Source organism: Prionailurus bengalensis, chromosome D2 (genome assembly GCF_016509475.1).
Source record: "Prionailurus bengalensis isolate Pbe53 chromosome D2, Fcat_Pben_1.1_paternal_pri, whole genome shotgun sequence".
In the NCBI taxonomy this organism is placed as follows: Eukaryota; Metazoa; Chordata; class Mammalia; order Carnivora; family Felidae; genus Prionailurus; species Prionailurus bengalensis.
The window spans coordinates 13426956-13446683 of record NC_057351.1 but is presented as its reverse complement, the minus strand read 5'-3'; the positions used below and the strand labels follow the sequence as shown (position 1 = coordinate 13446683).

The following is a 19728-nucleotide window of genomic DNA, read 5'->3' as shown; positions in this document are numbered from 1 at the left end:
CCCGAACCAGGCACAGATTTTTCAGATCAAGCTCTAGCTTAACCACAGCCTCTCTTACTCATTTTCTCCCCCCACCCCTGACTCCTAGCTTCTATATCCATATTATCGGGAAGTGTTTGACTCCTCTATCAATAACAATGGATATTAAACAAGAATTCAGTACCTCTGCAATGCCTCCTGGACTGTTTCCATAACACAGCTGTAAGCCTTTAAAAGTGAAGGAAAAGGTTCCATATATAAAATGTCCTGGAGACCCTCTAAAAGGAAAAAATCCATTTGATTTGCCCAGACACAAATATCAAGTAAGAATTTTAGAACTCACAATCAAAATGCTTAGTGAATGTAAATTTTTTCTGTTATTTCGAGAGAGGGAAAATCTCAAGCAGGCTCTGCCCTGTCAGCTCACAGCCAGACATGGGGCTCAAGCACACAAACGGTCAAGATCGTGACCTGAGCACGCCCCAGGGAATGGAATTTCTGCTTAATTTATGTGTCTAGTTAATGGGCTATTTATGGGGGAAAAAATCCTAAAATAACATTTAAATGGACTGGCCTATCTCGAACATAAAGTCTGTAATTGACTGTCTTTATGCTTTGGATTATCGAATGAGTACTGGGTGTTCTTAAATAATCACATACTACCACCAGTTGGCTGGCTTTTTAATTACACACCTCATTTTTAGAGTGCACCGCTGAAGCACATCATCTGGGACATGAACACTCGCTATCCTACAATAATTTCCTATTCATGTTTTCTAGGTCACCCCTGACTGCTGCTGGGTCACATTCACAGCATGGCCCCAGTCCAGCAGCATCACCAAACCCTGGGAACTCATTAGAAATGCTAACAGGGGGCACCTGGCTGGCTCAGTGCATACACCATGTGATTCTTGACCTTGGGGTCATGAGTTCGAGCCCCAAGTTGGGCACAGAGTTTACTTAAAAGAAAATCACTTTTTTTTTTTTTAATTAAAAAAAGGAATATTGAAAATGTGCTCCTGGGTCTGACCTGCTGCCCAGCAATGTGCTTTAGCAATCCTTCCAGGTACCTGTTAAACTTGGGTAATCACGATGACCCAGAATCCTCACCAGCTGACATTAAAGCAGGGGTTCTTAACCTGGGATATGAAGTCAAAGGCAAACTGCATAGAACCATACTGCAAACTTTTCCTGGGAGGAGCTGCCCAACTGTCAACCTTCTCTAAAGGATGTCAACCTAGAGGCAGGTACCACCACTGCCAGTCATCAAATTCAGATTTCACTTCTGCAAATACACACCAAGCCAACATGTTCTCCAAGCCCTTTAATATTCACTTAAAACAGCTGAGGCACAAGCAATAATAAAACTGCATTTTTTGTTACAAGAAAGAATTTTGTGTAATATCTGCATCATATACCAATTTTCTCAAACTCTCTTCGGCAATATTTCATTAATACTCTGGTCCAGAAGTTGGTTCAACAAGGTCAGAAAAGCAGAAATTTAGTTAAAAAAAAAAAAAAAATCAATTACCGAAGGGTAAGAGGACTCAAAAATTTACTGAGTGCCTACTATGGCCACCGTACTAGGTTTTATGTACTTTACAGAAGTTCAATGTGAATGTTAAGTCCTAGTCATCTGTTAACAGGCTAGCAGGACACAGTCAGGTAAGCCCATCTTAAGTGTGCTTTCACCTGAAGTACAACTGTGGAATCGAAAAATTGATCTTTCCCAAGGAAGCACATCAACATACACAAATACATATTTCCATTTCCAAAGACAGTACCCAGGCATGCAACATTAGGACATGGGCGCACTCAGGTTGTCACCACTCTACCTAAATCTTGGGCTGAGGACCACTGGGCCAGCATCGCCCCTACTGACTGCGTGGTTCCATCACCATTTAAAACTTTAGATAGGAAATGGTGTTCAGCACATTAAGTATCTGGGGAAAACCTTGCTTGGGTTTGTTTTGTTTTTTAACAAAACGACTTTCAGAAGTGGCACCTGTTCTGAAAACCATCATTTAAGTAAGAAAATGACAGCATAATCGGCTCTAATGGGAAGATACCACAGCCTTTTCAACAAGTATTACATCAAAGCTGGTTATTTTTCAGAAAACTAAGTGATACCCAGCTCAGAGTACAGAATTCTCCAGAGCATATAGCCTTCACATCCTCCCACACAGCTAAGTTAACCCCTCACTCCTCCAGCTAGTCCTTAGTTTCTCTGGGTCCATTCCTCCCTTGCCAAGCTGCCTGCCCCTTGTTCTTGCCTCTATATACTAACTCTAACCTATATTCTGGATGCCCCTGGTCTCAACACTCCCTCTGGCTGGGGTGGGCACAGGACAAAAGCTTGTTTCCTACCGATGTGGTCAATTGCTGACCAATCGCCATTGCCCTCCTTTGGATTTGGGACCTATTGGTAAAACTGACTAGCATGTTTGCACTGGTCACCTCCCTATCCCCACAAAAGAGCAGGCTGGGTGTTATCAAAAAGAAAAGCACACTGTTTAAGGGTTCAGGATTACACATGTGGAAGATACACAAGGAAGAGTCCTTAAATGTCTGAGTCGCGTGGTCTGATGTTCTTTTACAGACGAGAATACTAGGAGGTAAGTTCAGAGATGTAATGTGACCTGCCAAAGGGCGTGGGGATGTCCAGAGGCAAAAACTTAGAACCATACTGCAAACGCTCTCCTTTAGATCTCAACCACAACAAAAACCCAAGGTTAAGGAAAATTTGTAAGTAAAACAAAATAAAAAGTCTGGTACCTAGGCAAAGTCTTTGGGATCTCTCCAGATTTTTAGACAGAGTAAAGGCAACCTATACAGGGAGGAATTGTTACTCAGTTCAACAGATGACAGCAAGTACCAAGGATCTTTATTCTCAGGCCCGATGTTGAATCTGTGACTGCAGAAAACACGTCACTATTTTGAGAACACCTCCATTCTTTCCAAGTCTTCAGCTACAAGGTTACACCTTATTCTCATCGTAACAAGATAAATGAAAGAGGATTAAGGAGATACACTGAAGATAAAAGCAAAGGGAATAAGCATTTTACAAGCGTATCATCCCAGCTACCTAAAAGTTAAGTTTCAGATTTACAACAGTGACAGAACCATAGGATTTCGGTGAAAACCAACACAAGTTAGATCTTTAAAAAAAGGTGGGGGGTGGGGGGGGATCAACTCAAAAATACAAAGTCAGGCAAGCATGCAAAATTCAGAGTATAAAAAAATGCAAGGCCTGGTTGTCCAAACAAACATATACCTCAGGAAAAGGTGGACTTGAAAATAGATGCTAAACAGAAACAAATGAATTAAAAGCTGAAAGGGACACTTCTCTGAATTAGCAGACCAACTGCCTCATTTATAAAGAGGAAAGAGGGCAGACAGTAATTGGTGAAGCTCACATGGCTAGATTAAGAATGACACAGATCTAATTCCCAGTGCTATCTGCAACTACATACAGCTAAAATGCATGGAGATAAATATCCAGAACACATTAAGCCCACTGGTTTAAACAAAACATTTCAAGACAAATACACAGGGAGGTGAGTTAATACAGCACAGCAGCACATCTCACGTATTAAGAGATTAAAAGGAAAGAAATGACCTCTCAAAGATTTTAATGCTTAGTTTTGATAAAGCAGGTTTCCATCCAATTCTTTTATGTAGAACAAAATAAACTAGCTTTAAAAAAAAAAAAAAAAACGTGCATTCTTCAACTTTCTCCTACATTTTCTTGGCCTATCTTTCAAAACTAAGCAGAGTATTTTTAACGTAAGAAATGTGACGCTATATGTACATTTTAATTGCACATTTTAGGAATAAAATAAATCCATGATATTTCGGTAACTCGTAGTGTATTTATAAAATGAAAAGACTTCTATCAAAATACACTTTTCACTGGGAAAAATAAATAAAACAGACAAATGGATCTACACAAAGTAAAAATTAACTTTGGTAGATTTCAGTGTAGGACAGTCCATAACCAGCCTATTTGCCCTTATTCCCCCAGAGCTGCTCATCTTCCGAGTTAAGATTTTAAAAATATTTTTAATTGAGATTATGTTGATATTGGTTTTTCATTCCACATCATCTTCAGCCAAGCTCTGAGCACTTACAATTCTCTGAAAGAGAAAAAAAAAATTTAATTTTTAAATGTCCTTTACAGGAGGCAAGAATATACAACGGGAAAAGACAGTCTCTTCAACAAATGGTGCTGGGAAAACTGGACAGCTACATGCAAAGAAATGAAACTGGAACACTCTTACACGATACACAAAAGTAAACTCAAAAAAGAATTAAAGACCTAAGTATGAGACCCGACACCATAAAACTCCTAGAAGAAAACATAGATCGTAATCCCTTGGGCATTGACCTTAGCAACATATTTCTAAGCATGTGTCCTCATGCAAAGGAAACAAAAGCAAAAATAAACTATTGCAACTATACCAAAACAAAAAGCTTTTACACAGCAAAGGAAACCAACAAAATGAAAAGGCAATGTACTGAACTGGAAGATATTCATAAATGATATATGCAACAAGGAATTAATATCAAAAAAATATAAAAAACTCATACAACTCAACACCAAGAAAAAAACCTAATAATCTGATTAAAAATGAGCAGAGCACCTGAAGAGACATTTTTCCAACAGACACATGCAAAGAGGTTCACCATCATTCATCGTCAGGGAAATGCAAATCAAAACCACAAGGAGCATCACCTTACACCTGTCAGAATGGCTAGACTCAAGAAGACAAATAATAAGTGTTGGCAAGGATGGGGAGAAAAGGGAACACTCGTGCACTGCTGGTGTGAACGTAAATCGGTGCAGCCACTGTGGCAAACAGTAAAGAGGTTCCTTAAAAAATTTAAATAGGAATACCATACGATCCAGCAATTCCATTGCCGGTTATTTATCCAAAGAAAATGAAAATACTAACTCGAAAAGATGTACACAACCCTATGTTTATTGCAGCATTATTTACAATAGCCAAGATATGGAAGCAAACTATGTGTCTATCAACAGATGAATGGATAAAGAAGTGGCATATATATAATTTAATGGACTATCACTCAGCCATAAGAACGAGATCTTGCTAACGGCAGTACGGATGGACCTAGAGGGTATTAGGCTATGTGAATTAAGTCAGACACGGATGAACACTATCTGAATTCACTTATATGTGGAATCTAAAAAACAAAACGAACAAAAAAACAGACAGAGACCCATAAACACAAACTGGCAACTGCTAGAAGGGAAGTGGGGGAGGGGGCATAGGCAAAGCGAGTGAAGGGGAGTGGGAGGTACAGGCTCCCAGTTATGGAATGAATGAGTCACGGGAATAACAAGTACAGCATAGGGAATATAGCCCACGATCGTTTAACAATGTTGTGTGGTGAGACAAAAGTGAGAAAAGCAGACCATAAAGTATACCTGTTAAATCAGTAAGCAGTACATGTGAAACTAATGCAACATTTTGTGTCAACAACACTTCAATTAAAACCAGAATTTTTTTTCAAGTTTATTTTGTGAGAGAGAGAGAGAGAGAGAGAGAGAGAGAGAGAGAGAGAGAGAATGTGCACACATATGCAGAGGAGGAGCAAAGAGAGAGAATCCCAAGTGGGCTCCGCACCAGCACACAGAGCCTGATGTGGGGCTCGAACCCACAAACCATGAGATCATGACTCAAGCTGAAATCAAGAGTCATGTTTAAACGACTGAGCCAACCAGGCACCTCCCAAAAAAAATTTTAAGGGGGGGGGAGGGGAGATGTCCTCTGCAGTCAAAGAAATCAAATCTTGCTAAAGTTTATCCATTCTACAATTTCAACATTTAACACTCTTAAACACTGTTATCAAAGAAAATAATGATCATGCGGTCAGTCCCATTTCAAAATCCAAGTTAATAAAGGAAGAATAACATGCACTGTTTTAGAGGTTGGTCAATTATATAACTAAAACCAAAAAGAATTTAAGATCTCTTTCACTCCCACATAAACTAAGAATACTGATTTTTTACTGGTCATCTTAGCCTCCAAACATTTCCCTTTTTGGCCTGAAAATGCTCCGAAAGTACTTCCAAAATTAGCATTTGAAAATATGTCAAAATAATATGAGATAAGTTAACTAAGTAAAGGAGGCCATTTTTATAAAGAGGAATTCAGGCTTCATCCCAAACTCATCCATATTTCAAAAGACCTCACCCTCAGGTCAATCTTCCAAAAGCACCGCGCTATGCCGCCTTTCCAAGAGTAGACACTCTAAGAGAATTCTGATACAGACACGCTAGGAGCCACATTAGTCTAAATAAAAAGGTTTAAGACCAAATCTTTGGTTTTTCAACCCTCTCCCTTAAATCTCTGGGGACTTTGTTTTCTTTCTAGTCCCTTCTCCAACTAGTTGAATAAAGATCAGTTTGAAGAACTAACCATTTTATTAATTTTTAATCACATCAACTATGGGAATTAACACATGAATACACAAACTGTTCCAAAAAATAGATTCATTTCAGTTCCTGGAGACGATTAAAAATGAACAGAATGCAATTTTAATCAACTCTTAAGTTATAGGTCATCTTTTATACAAATGGTACTGTGTTCAATACAGATTTGAGGATGTAGTTAAAGAGCTCCAAGCTCAAAGCCCACCTTGGCAAAAGCGGAGGCACTGGGGCCTTTAGACAAGTGAGGTCAGAGGCAATCTACAACCCTTTATGATCTAGTTTCGGGCTGTGCCATCTTAGCTCCTCTGTCCTCTGCCAGGCCACTTCACTGAATGCATGGGCTCACAGGAGAAGGTGGAAAGCTACTTTTAGAAAGTAGCTGAGAGGGGCCTGAATTTTGGTATGTGAATACCAAGGTCTGAGATTTAATACTATGAGACACACTTCTTTCTTTTTTTGTTTGAAGTAGGCTTCACACTCACGACAGAGCCCAAAGTGGGGCTTGAACTCAGGACCCTGAGATCAAGACCTGAGCTGAGATCTAGAGTCAGATGCTTAACTGACTGAGCCACCCATGTGCCCCTGAGACACACTTTCTGATCCGCACAGAGGGCACAATGACTAGATCTTATGACCACTCACTCAAATGTTATCAGGGAAGACCATTTTCAAGCACGGGTATCTCCAATTCTGATTTCATCCCAAGAATGAGTTTCAGAATTTCACCATGTTCACTAGACTAATTTTTCTTTGTAACAGTAAGAATGGCCTTTATGGTTTCACTAATTTTTAAAAGTCCATGTCCCTAAAACATTTCTTTTTTTATATTCTACTCACTTTTGTTAACATTTCAAATCCTCACCTGACTAATTGTCGGAAGCTTGGTCAGAAGCATCTGGAACACTGGCGGTGGAAGAGTTTGCTGTAACACTTGCAGCAACTGCTGTGGCTGTCCACACACTGCAATCGCATTTGTCAGATGGTCTACACCCTTCTCATATTCACCTGGAAGATTTACATAAAAGTAACATGACCCGGAAAGCCTTTATTTGCCTCTGTCAAAAACTCATCTGTACAGCCTTCACTACATTTCCAAGTGATCATGACCAAAAACATCAAAGAAGTAAAAACCTGGAAATAATCCGCGGTACCTTCATATAACTGAGTATTATGAAACCATTAATAAGAACGAATCATATCACATGCACAGATATGAAAGGGTCTTCAAAACACACACAGAAGGGGAGAGATTAAGTGCAGAAATATGCAAGTATATTACCGTTTACAGACTTAGAATATTTCTGCAACATACTGAAAATTGCTAACAATGGAACAGTACTTTTCTATGAGAAGAAAGAACTGAAGACTGGGGACTGAGGTGGAAAAGAAGTCCAAGTTCACTTTACACTAATCGCTTACACTATCTGAAAGGCATCACAAGCAGATACAGAAAAAACCCTAGGAGAGTGGTGCATCCGGACGGCGAAAGACTCCCATCCTGTCCACCCACCACCCTGCGCATCTCTTTCATCTGCCTGCTCCGGAGTCACAGCCTCTGTAAGAAACCAGTAAGCGAAGTTTTCTGACCCTGAAGAAGAAAATGACCGAGTAAGTGACTGAAGAATGGTGTATGAAGAGGAACTGCCTGCTTTAACATTTTCACTTGAGAAAATCTGAAGACTGAGGTATTCAAACTGAAGAAAGTACAACTCTACAAAGAGGTATTTAAAATAGGAAACACAAAAGACTGAGGTGCCTGAGTAGATCAGTCAGTGGAGCATCTGACTCTTTTTTTTTTTTTTTTTTTTTAACGTTTATTTATTTTTGAGACAGAGACAGAGCATGAACGGGGGAGGGTCAGAGAGAGGGAGGCACAGAATCTGAAACAGGCTCCAGGCTCTGAGCTGTTAGCACAGAGCCCGACGCGGGGCTCGAACTCACGGACCGTGAGATCATGACCTGAGCCGAAGTCGGCCGCTTAACCGACTGAGCCACCCAGGCGCCCCGGAGCATCTGACTCTTAATTGTGGCTCAGGTCATGATCCCAGGGGTCGTGGGATCATGCCCCACGTCGGGCTCTGCAGTAAGCGTGGAGCCTGCTTATAATTCATTCTCATTCTCTCTCTCTCTCTCTCTCTCTCTCTCTCTCTCTCTCTCTCTCCCCGCCCCCCACCACCCCACCTCTGCCCTAACCTCCCTGCCCCTGTCCTCTGCTCATGTTCTCCCTAAAATTTAAAATATATATATATATATATATATATATATATATATATATATATATATATAAAAGAAAATTAAGACTTAGGTCTTCAGCCTGGGCTTTGACTTTCATTAGGGGACAAATGACTCCATTAACTTGGAAATTAAAACGCCACTTGGCCACTGAATCCTCATGCCGTTGAATTTACAGGCAATGTAGGGGATTTACACTGTTGCCTGGGGATATTAATTCTGATTATTAAATTGAAATAAAGCTACTACTGGAGTGTTAGTGTAGAACACAGGGGATTCTGAGACACCTCCTAATATTTCTAAAAACAATGCAAACAGTTAATGACCAACCAAAGCAATTCAATGCAGATGAAACCATTTCCTCTCTAGTTTGTAGACCTGAGCCCATTCAAGGTATCCTAAAATGAGATCTGGCTCAGTTAACAGAATATGCTTATGGAAGACCCCTAGATGGAGGAGACCATGTGAAATGAAGTTTACTGCCTAAGTCAATTATGCCTTCACTTGGCTTACTTTGATGTTGACTTTTCCCCTAATTCTAACCACCTGACTCTTCAACCTTGAGCTGGGCTGGTAGTTTCCACTGGGAAAAAAAGCAGCTTGGCAGAGTTGTTAAGTAACCCTCTGTATGCTATTGAGTTAAAGTGTGGAACATGAACTTGGGAAGAAAAATAACTCTTCCCTGTCCCTCCTTGACCTTCCCCCTCAACCACTATGAGTTACTGTCCTTCTCAATCTGGATCTAACAGTTCAAGTCAGACAGATGGCCACAACACATGGGTCTTCGAGATAATCCAAATAGAAGTAATTAATGCACTATACTCTAGTAGTTTGGACTATAAGTAAAGTAATTTAAAATAATGTTTATATCTTGGGAGAAAGAAGAAAACTTTGATAGACATATTTATGAACATCAACAAAAAATTTTGAGAATTTGTTTGCATGAATCGATATACAACCTATACCCTTAGACACAGATATCCCTATCCATGCAGATTTTCCTGTTCGGATATTTAATACAGCCTCTTAAATGAGCCCTATGAGGATTTAAGTGCTTTACTATTACCCTATGATTAAACCTCACGTTTCTTAATGAACTGGGGTAAAAAAAAAACAAGATTATTTTCTAGTAAGCCATTCCCATTTTCATTTATAAATATTATCAGCCTATTATGCCATCCAAATAAGACAATTATTTCTTAAAGAAAAAATCAAAGCAAAGAAATTATTGGGAAGGGGGAAACGTGATCAAAAGTAACACATCACTACCACCTCAAACCTTTAATCTCTTTCCATAAAAACAGGTAAAATAACCACAAATGACCTACACTGTGTAGTTCAATACTATCCAAGTCTAAGATACAGCAATGAGCATAAAAAAAACTTGACACTTGATACCATTTTTACCAACGACAGCAACTACTACTGCAAAGCTACTTTTGAAATAAAATGTAATTTGGCACTAAAAATTTACAAATACATTTAAGACTCTAAATTACTGAATTATAGTTTTCAATTTGTCAGTGTGAGCATTTTAACTTCGTAATAGTAATGTTTTAGAAAAAGAACTTTTGTTTCTAGTTTACTTATTTGAGAAAGAGAGAGAGAGAACGTGCATGAGCAGGGTAGGGACAGAGAGAGAGGGAGAGAGAGAATCCCAAGCAGGCCCTGCACTGTCAGCACAGAGCTCGATGCAGGGCTTGATCTCACACACCATGAGATCATGACCTGATCCGAAATGAGACAGACGCGCTCAACTGACTGAACTACCAAGGAGCCCCTGAAAACAGAACTCTTAATCCTTAGTTGAATACATAATGCACAAAGCCTAAACTCTAGATCAGATTCAGTTCACTGGTCCTGAAATTAAGCACCGTGAACTCACTGTGTGACCCTGACAGGTAAATTAACCTTCTCCAGGAATTATATGACCCATTCCTTCCTATAAATACTGGAAAAGACCTACTAAAGATTAGGTGAAGAAGCTGAGGAAGCATATTCTTCCAGTTACTATTTATATATTGCATTAGGACTATATTCTCTAAACTGCTAAAAAATACCTCACTTGTAAAGATTACTGACTATATTCTCTGTATCATGTATCAAGTAAACCTAAAATTCACTCAAAACATATTATGGACAAGGATAACCCACAGCAAGTATTCACGTCTAGAGCCAATTTTCTTTTTTCTTTTTTTTTTTTTTTTTTTAAAGAGAGCGAGTGCACACGCACTAGGTGGGGAGAAGGGCAGAGAGAATCTTAAGCAGGCTCCATGCACAGTGTGCAGACGGACATAGGGCTCGTGACCTGAGCTGAAATCAAGAGTCAGACACTTAAACTGAGCCACCCAGGTGCCCCAAGAGTCACTCTTAAATAAAATAATCCTCCCATTATTAAGTGACTTGTCTTGAAATATTAGAATACCTTCCTTAACAGCTGCTGTACTACACGCAAAAAAGTCCCTTACCACCACAAATTTGTATTAGTGTGAGGAATTCTAATTTCCTAGTCTTTTAATGATTATTACCTTGGGCTAGCAACTCTTCACCAAGCTGTATTTCTTCAAGGAAGAATTTCTGAACAGCTTCTGCATCTTTAAGGTCAGGTAACTGTTTGGAAACAGAATATTTAATACATGATACCAAAATTATGCTGGGAATATAACCAATACACAGAAAATCACTGCACTAAAAACAAAAGAACAAAAAACTGAAGAGCTCATTATAAAAAATAAATTTACTCTTCAATACTCACAAGCATTACAGTTTAGTATCTACATTTAAATGAATGCAAAAAAAAACCTTACTGATTAAACTGAAATTAGAACAGTTCTTAGAAAGCTGTGCATCAAACTTAAAAAATGAAGACTACAATTATCTATACCATAAAATATGCAATTTACTATTTACACTATTTTGATCCCCATTATTATACATTTTTATATAACTATAACCAACTGTTTCTCTGATCCATTATTTTGAATAGATTTTACATGCATCTAAAAGATTACATGTAAACGGTAGGAGACTATTCCATGGAGAAATACAGGATTGCATAATCACAATCTGTTTGTTGGACATCTGAGCTACTCCTAATTTCTCTGCTAACACAAACTGTTAATAAGTAGCTTTACTTAAGTTTTTGGTTTTGTAGTTTGTTACATATTATCAGACTACGGTAATACATAATGCCACTAGCTATAGGACTTACCTCTTTATTATTTTTTTTAAGTTTGTTTATTTTGAGGGACAGAGGAGCAGAGAGAGAATTTCGAGTAGGCTCCGCACTGTCAGCACAGAGCCCCACGCGGGGCTCAAACCAACAAACCCTGACCTGAGCCAAAACCGAGAGTTGACTGCTTAACTGAATGAGCCACCCAGGTGCCCCAGGACTTGTCTTTTCAAAAAATGTAAACCTATTATTAAAAAGTCCTGTTTTGGGGTGCCTGAGTGGCTTGGTCGGTTAAGCATCTGACTTCGGCTCAGGTCATGATCTTCACAGTCTGTGAGTTCGAGCCCCGCGTCAGGCTCTGTGCTGACCACTCAGAGCCTGGAGCCTGTTTCAGATTCTGTGGCTCCCTCTCTCTCTGCCCCTCCCCTGTTCATGCTCTGTCTCTGTATCAAAAATAAATAAATGTTAAAAAAAAATTTTTTTTTAATGAAATAAAAAATAAAAATAAAAATAAAAAGTCCTGTTTTGGGGCACCTGGGTCTCAGTTAAGCATCTGACTCAACTTTGGCTCAGGTCATTATTTCACGATTCATGAGTTCAAGCCCCACATCAGGCCTCGAACTGACAGCACAGAGCCTGCTTAGGATTCTCTCCCTCTCTGACCCTCCCCTGCTCATGCTCTTTCTCAAAATAAATAAACCTAAAAAAAATAAATAAAAAGGCCTGTTTTATTTAAAAACCTAGACTTCTATTACTGGGAGTTTTTGATTCCTGACTTCTATACATTCTCATTACCAACAAACACACAAAAAATTTAAATTTCTGAAAGTAGAGGCATCTTTCATCAACCAGCCCAACACAGGCAAGAATGTGATTACACCTGAATCTGAAAATACACAGGGTGCATGTGTCTATACCTACTTTCTCATGTCGAGACAAAAACAGTTACTGGAATATTCTGAACATACTACATATTTCAGAAAGGGAGTCTGGACATAATGGAACAAAGGGGCCACCTCTCAGTTCCACTTCCCTATCATCATGTCCAGTCTTTTAGCTATGTTGGGATTACTCAATTGTATCACAACAACAAAATATAACATTTATGGATTTCATTTTTCCTTGCTCCAACTTGGTATTTTTTTCTTTTTTTTCCAACTTGCTTTAAAAAGAACCACTACTGATCCAGTAGTCCCAAGTCCTGGGAATCCAAGCAATGGAACTAATTCTAATAAAAAAGAAAAGGTATATGAGGTATATGTGCAATGACTAACATTTACTTACTTGACTTACACATGTCACAGAACATTTTTTTATCAAGCAGAGAAACCTATGTAGTCATTAAAAATAATCATGAACACAGGATCTATGAAAAGAAAAAAGTAGAAAGATTTATATCTATATGTACATATTACATCAAGGTAAAAATGTGCCACACGGTGGGATTCTGGATCAGAGGCTATGAATAATCCTATATAACTTCTGAAAACAAATAGCATGTGGTTCTTTTAAAGGAAGCTGAACAAAGGAAAATTAATAATTAATGTTGTATTGTATTATTCTGAAGCCGCTGAGTGAGAAAGTTTGAACGTTTTGGTAGAACTGTTTTCTGGAGAGTACCATCTTATTGCCCCTTAAATATTGCTCATGTAATAAACTGTCTGCGGTTAGGGCCAACAGGGAGGAAATAATGATGGACCGGATAATCTGCAGTTGAACTGACTTAACTATTCCGAGAAACAACAAATTGTATTTTAAAATAAAAAAATCAACGCCTGTTATCAACTAGCTTTCTCAAAATACACATTTCAAGTGAGGTATGAAGTATATTATACAACCTAAACAAAAAAACAGATTAAGTATTACCTTGGAAAGTCCAGCTCTCTCCTTGGCAAGCTTTTGTTTCTTTCTTCCTGCAAGACATGGAATATTTTCACTTTATCATCATTAAAATGGGAATCAAAAGAAGTCAAACTGCTGTGACAGTCATATATGCTATTTGCGAAACATCCCTGAGTAGGGCTCTCCTATTCTCCTGTCTCCTTGTGATTTGTCAAGGTCTTATAAATAGTTCTGGTCAATGAGCTATGCACAATGTGACATTTCTGAGCAAGAGCTTTTTCCTTCCCTCTGGGGCACCAAGATCAGCAATTTTCAAGACAGACAGTTCTAAGAGCTGATTAATTAAATACCACAAGCAGAGCAAGCCCCCCCTCCCCCCCCCCAGTCTATACAGGACATGAAACACAAGCAAGAATTAAGCCACTGCTGTTAGAAAGTATTATAACTGAAATATAACAGATTTAATCTTTACTGCATGCTGAAAGCTATCTGACATTCCTAAATGGGAAAAAAGAGGGGGTAAGAAGACAGTGTTCAGAAATGCACTGCAAAATTCTTAACTACTGCTGGCTGGTTAAGGAAAAAAACCACTGCTGGGGAGCCTGGGTGGCTCAGTCGGTGAAGCGTCTGACTTTAGCTCAGGTCATGATCTCACAGTTCATGAGTTCAAGCCCCCTGTGGGGCTCTGTGCCTACAGCTCAGAGCCCGGGACCTGCTTCAGATTCTGTGTCTCCCCCCGCCCTCCCCTCCCACGCTCACACTCTGGGGTCTCTTTCTCAAAATTAAACATTGGAAAAAAATTAAAAGAGAAAAAAACTTCTGCCTACACTCTGAAGTTGTTTTGTTTCTTTGTCTTGTTTTTGATATGAAAAGGCAATACTACCTATCTCAGAAGCAAGTGATGTTTAAAATCTTAATCATCAATTAGTCAACCCTTAAGCCAAATCAATAAAGGACACCAACGGTATTTTAAATTGCTATTTAATTATATACTCCACATGAAGGAGTGTTAGCACAGAGGAAGCACTAGTTTGCTTCTACCCCAGCTCTTCTCGCTACTAGTGTGACCCAGGACAAGTTACAGGAACCCGTATCCCACTTTCTCCGGATGTAAAACTGGTCTAGAACAGTACTTGCTTCACAGCGTTCTTGTGAAGATTAAATGAGTTAATGCATGTAAAATATTTCTTAACTGTGTCCGGTTTATCACGTGCCACACGAGGAGTTGGTAATGAACGACCTCAGTATGCATGTGGTACCGAGATAGTTCGACACCAGCTCCTCAGCTTAGGAGTTGTGCCATGCTGCATTACTCATCATTAAAACTACCGGTAACATGGAGACTGTGGCAGAGCTAAGAAAGGTAAGACTCAAATGCTTATTATGTGGCTGATCTTTGGCAAATAAATCTCTTAACTCTGCAAAGATAAGGCATGTTTACTCTTACTACTACGAGGAACAAAAGCCATAAAAGACAAGCAAACGTCCTCTGAAAACCTTAGTGTTCTATAAATCCAAGTCTAATCAGTGCATGACTGAAGAGGTAGTGACCTGTTTGCCTAACTGCGGGGAGATGGGTTGATTGACTGTGGTCCAGGAAATTTCTTATCTCCCCTTACAAACTGGGTTTAACCACACCAGTAGCTCTTGCCAACTCTAGCCCCCAGTATACCTAAAGTGCTACAACTCTTAAGACTTCAATACAATTCTAGCAGTTTCAACAAAACAATATAGGTTAAATAAGCTGATCTTGTATGTAAACTTGAAGACAGTCCCATCGCTTCCTGGCCTTTTGGCTAGGATCAAGTGAAGACAGCCCATTTTTCTTTTTTTTAAATGTTTATTCATTTTGAGGGAGAGAGAGTACACACATGCGCACACACAAACGGGGGAGGGGGAAGAGGGAAGAAGGGAGAATCCCAAGCAGGCTCCACCTTGTCAGGCAGGGCTCAGATCTCAAGGAAGTGTGAGATCACGACCTAAGCCAAAATCAAGAGTGGGACCCTTAACCAACCGAGCCACCCCTGCTGAGCCACCCAGCCGTCCCCCGTCTGTCTGTCTTTAGGCAGAAAATAATGAATACCATACTATATCAAGTAATTACTAAACATCACCAGTGCTGGAAGGAGACTGCCACGACCAGAAGAGGAGTGGAAGACTGCACAGAAGAGCCAGACATGAAGACAAAGGAACACTCAGATGTGAAGGGTAAGCACTCAGTAAGTTTTAGATGCCACACGCCAGACACTATTCTAAGTATCAACTGGCTTACTTACTCCTCAGGAACACTAAGACAGGTATGATTAGCATTTCCACTTGAGAAAATTTACCAAGGTCACAACTAATAACTGGCGGAGGGGCAATTCAAAAGCAAGCAGCTGAATTTCAGAACGTGTGTACTCAAACACTACTCTGTATTGCCTCTATATGCTGGCGAGAAGTCGTTAAGAGTGGCGACAATACTGACTCCATCTTTGGCCTTCCGTCTTGTTCAAGCCCACTGGATGACCTCTCCTGGGACTGTGTGTTCCTGGACCCTTGGAGATTAATGCACGTGCCTCAGAAAGGCCCAAGGTGAGGATTGGGGAAGGCTTTCTCTTGGCCCCCCACGAATCTGAGAGAGAGAACATAGTCTTTCTCCTTCCTGACGCACACGTAGTGCCACGATATATAATTAAAGGTTAGCTGTCATTTAGGTCAATGCAAACGCTTTGAGATGCGTGCGAACCCTTCGATCTTGCAACAATGCTCTTCTGCTAGTCTCTTCACTCTATAAAATCTGCAGACGAAGGTCTGGACTTTGCGGGGGAAAATCTGCAGCCGGATCACCATCTGACTCCCCCCACCCCCGTTAAGTTATGCTGAATAAAACTGTAAACCCATGGGGTCACCTGCTTGATTTTCCAGGTTCAAAGTGCCTTCTCAGTTTGCAGAACAACTCTACTGTCCCTCCTCTACCTTCTAACAGACGTGAAAACATTCCCATAAAAAAATAAAAGGTACCTCAGAAATGAACAAGGCAAGTTTGTGGAATAAACAGGTACGTCCAGTTTGCTAAGCTAGAATTTATGAAAAATGACAAAAATAACGAAACCCAGTAGAGAGGAACTTGTTTTCCATTACTATCCAATCTTATAGTTGCTTTTTTTTAATAGGATGGAGAGGAGTGATTGTCGTTGAATGTCTGACTGATAGAATTAGCAATTTTAAGATGGTTTAGTTCCTTTAAATTTCTACCGGTAAGATTCTAGCTTTAGTTTCTTGAGACCATTTAATTGTCACCTTATCAGTACATAATACTATCTCTATGATAAAGGGAAAGATGGTAAGGGCCTGAAAAATCATGGGAGTTACACATTCAGCAAGCAAATTCAGCCCTTGACTCAGTATTTACTAGAAATTAGTCCCAAGTGCTACTGTGTAAACCTAACAAGTTAAGAGACTTTATCTACTTTTTTTTTTTAATTTTTTTTTAATGTTTATTTATTTTTGAGACAGAGAGACAGAGCATGAACAGGGGAGGGTCAGAGAGAGGGAGACCCAGAATCCGAAACAGGCTCCAGGCTCTGAGCTGTCAGCACAGAGCCCGACGCGGGGCTTGAACTCACGGACCACGAGATCATGACCTGAGCCGAAGTCGGCCGCTTAACCGACTGAGCCACCCAGGCGCCCCATATCTACTTTAAAAAATACACGTAAAACAGGAACTTACAGATTGCAGAATTACTCTGAATATAAGTTTTACTTCCTAAAGAAAATGTCAAATAATAATTACATTCATAAACAATCTCTAGCATCTATCAGTTACCATGTGCCAGGGACTGTACTAAACTCTGTATGTATTATAACATTTGACAGAAGAGGGACACTAAAGCTTTAAGTCGGTTGCCCAAGGTTACTGAGCTAATAATTCAACTGACCACTGAGATCAGTGTAGACCATTGCTGATGCTAGAAAAAAAATTGTGGACTGAAGATGATGGAAAAGGGATTATGAAAATAATCTCTCAATTTGTCTAAAAGGACGGCTTTTGTGATTTCTTCCGCCAAAAATTAGTTTTCTCAAGGTTTCTAATAGGATTGCAGTGTTTCCAAAGTAAGAAAGGATTAATCTACTCTTTATAGAGCTCTGTAGCCATACCACCACCACCATGCCTCCAACTATTACTGAAATGGAAACTACAAGAAAATAATCTGAATTTCTAGTTAATGTTTACAGCCAGCCTTTGCAGAGGGGCTTTCTCTGGGTCAGGAATGATGGCGGGCACTTCAAACATCTCAATCTTCACAAGAACAACCAGGGGCAGGTGGCATCACCTGCTTTTACCAACTAAGAAAATTAAGATTCGGAAAGCCCAAATTATGCAGCTGATGCGTGACTAACCTGGGCCTGGAAAACTGAGTTTCTCAATCCAAAATGGCACCCTCCCCATCTATCTAACTGTAAATAAAATAAATTCTCTGTATCCCTTCCCTCCTAAAACAGAAGACAGCTGGAATGAGGTGTCATATTGTAGATGGTACGAGATCATCTTCGAGCCCCAAGAGGGCAGGTCACTAGCCACGTGGGGCACTGAACACCTGAGACAACCTGCTACAGCTTAATCAAACAGTAAGTGTGAAATAGACTAATCATTTCTTCCCACATTCTGGGCTTTAATTTTTAGAAAGCGTTTTGACTGAACCCAGAAAAGTTACAAAAATATTTCTTATTGCTACACATTTGCTCTTGGAGGCCTCCGGAATTCAAAGACCACAAAGGTTTTGGTGGCACGACCTCCCTCGTTGTAAATGTCTCGTAAAAGATGTCGCAGGTATGAAATAAGACTGAGCCACAGGAGAAGCGCAGCCCTTTGGACTCCCCTGCAATTTCTATAGCATTCACTCATATCTCGGAAGCATTTTCAGGAAAGCTACCAAGAGGGTTTAAGAATGCAGCAGCGATACGGGTGCATTTGCGGGGCCAAGTTTCAAGCACAATTTCGCAAAATACAAATCACACGACTCTCCAGTTACGAATAGAGGTTTAAACAGGTGAACTGCAAAAGGAGCCCCCCCCCCCAATCATAACACAAACCAGAGTGCATTCATACGGCAAATGTTTGGGGAAGATAAAATGGGAAAAATCGTCCCTCCAAAATGGAGGCAATCATGCGGGGCCCCAGAGGCAGAAGCGGCACCGGGAGCGCGCAGCCGGCGCCGCCGCCTTTTTCCGCCTGGGAGGCCCGCGGCCGCCCTGCACCCCCGACGCCCCCAGCACCCCCGACGCCCCCCACACCCCCGCGCGCGGCAGCGAGGAGCAAGAAGGCGGAGGCGGGGAGAGGCTGCAGGCCCCGTGCCGAGAGAACCCACTCACGTTCTCGAAGCCTGTTCTTGAAGTTGGGGTCACTTCGTCTCTTGCGGTCGAAGTAAATGCAGTACCCGATAAAAAGAGCCCCGCAGACACCGGCGGCGATGGCGCTGTTCCGGCCCACCATCTTCTCTCGACCGAGGAGCAGGAGCGAGCGCCGCGGCGTCGGGCCCCCCGTAGAAGCAGTTGGCCGAGAACCCTCACAGCGGACCGCGCCGCTGCGACCTGTCGCTCGCCGCGAGGGACGCGGAAAGGCCGAGAGCACGCACTTCCGGCCCCAGCCGTGCGAGGCCCTCGGGCGTGTCCGCGGCAGTGCCTGAAGAGCAGCGCCGGAACCGCTTCTGCGCCTGCGCAGGGGGCCTAAACGCAGTCGCCTAGGCGCCTCCGGGCGGGGTGTGCGGTGGTGTCAGCGTTTTGCGAGTGACCTCGCACTTCCGGTAGAGCCGCTGAGCGTGACGTCGCGAGGGCGGCGCGTGGCCGTCAGTCACATACTCAAAAGATTGTAGCTGACTTCTTTGCTTGTGCCAAAGATGGAAGGGAGTGGTGACAAATGCTTCGTGTTACTGTTGTGTAATATAGACAACCTGTGACTCGTTTGAATTGAACTGAACTTGCTTTTCAAGTTGTCACAATATGCTGTACAGCGAGCAACATAATCTAGTGATTCAGGGTTGAAAGAATATTACAATATAACCTT

General features: G+C 40.9%; 1 protein-coding gene and 1 non-coding gene across 3 annotated transcripts in view; both read right to left on the bottom strand.

Moving 5' to 3' along the window:
* The window catches only part of TOMM20 (translocase of outer mitochondrial membrane 20), a 36175-nt gene extending 16735 nt beyond the window's left edge, over positions 1-19440 (bottom strand). Inside the window, exons 1-5 of one of the 2 annotated variants that reach the window (XM_043596279.1) lie at positions 19038-19440; positions 13707-13753; positions 11197-11278; positions 7299-7441; positions 1289-4115 (exon numbers count right to left, since the gene is read on the bottom strand). In XM_043596279.1, coding sequence (XP_043452214.1) covers positions 4071-4115; positions 7299-7441; positions 11197-11278; positions 13707-13753; positions 19038-19158 — 438 coding nt within the window. In that variant the 5' untranslated portion in view covers positions 19159-19440 and the 3' untranslated portion in view covers positions 1289-4070. Of the gene's footprint in view, positions 1-1288; positions 4116-7298; positions 7442-11196; positions 11279-13706; positions 13754-19037 lie in introns of those variants that run through there. The other variant, XM_043596280.1, reaches the window with a different exon arrangement.
* LOC122493620 lies at positions 18485-18619 on the bottom strand. The gene has a single exon (XR_006299976.1). It is a non-coding gene; the product is annotated as a small nucleolar RNA SNORA14 (small nucleolar RNA).
* Positions 19441-19728: the final 288 nt, after the last annotated feature.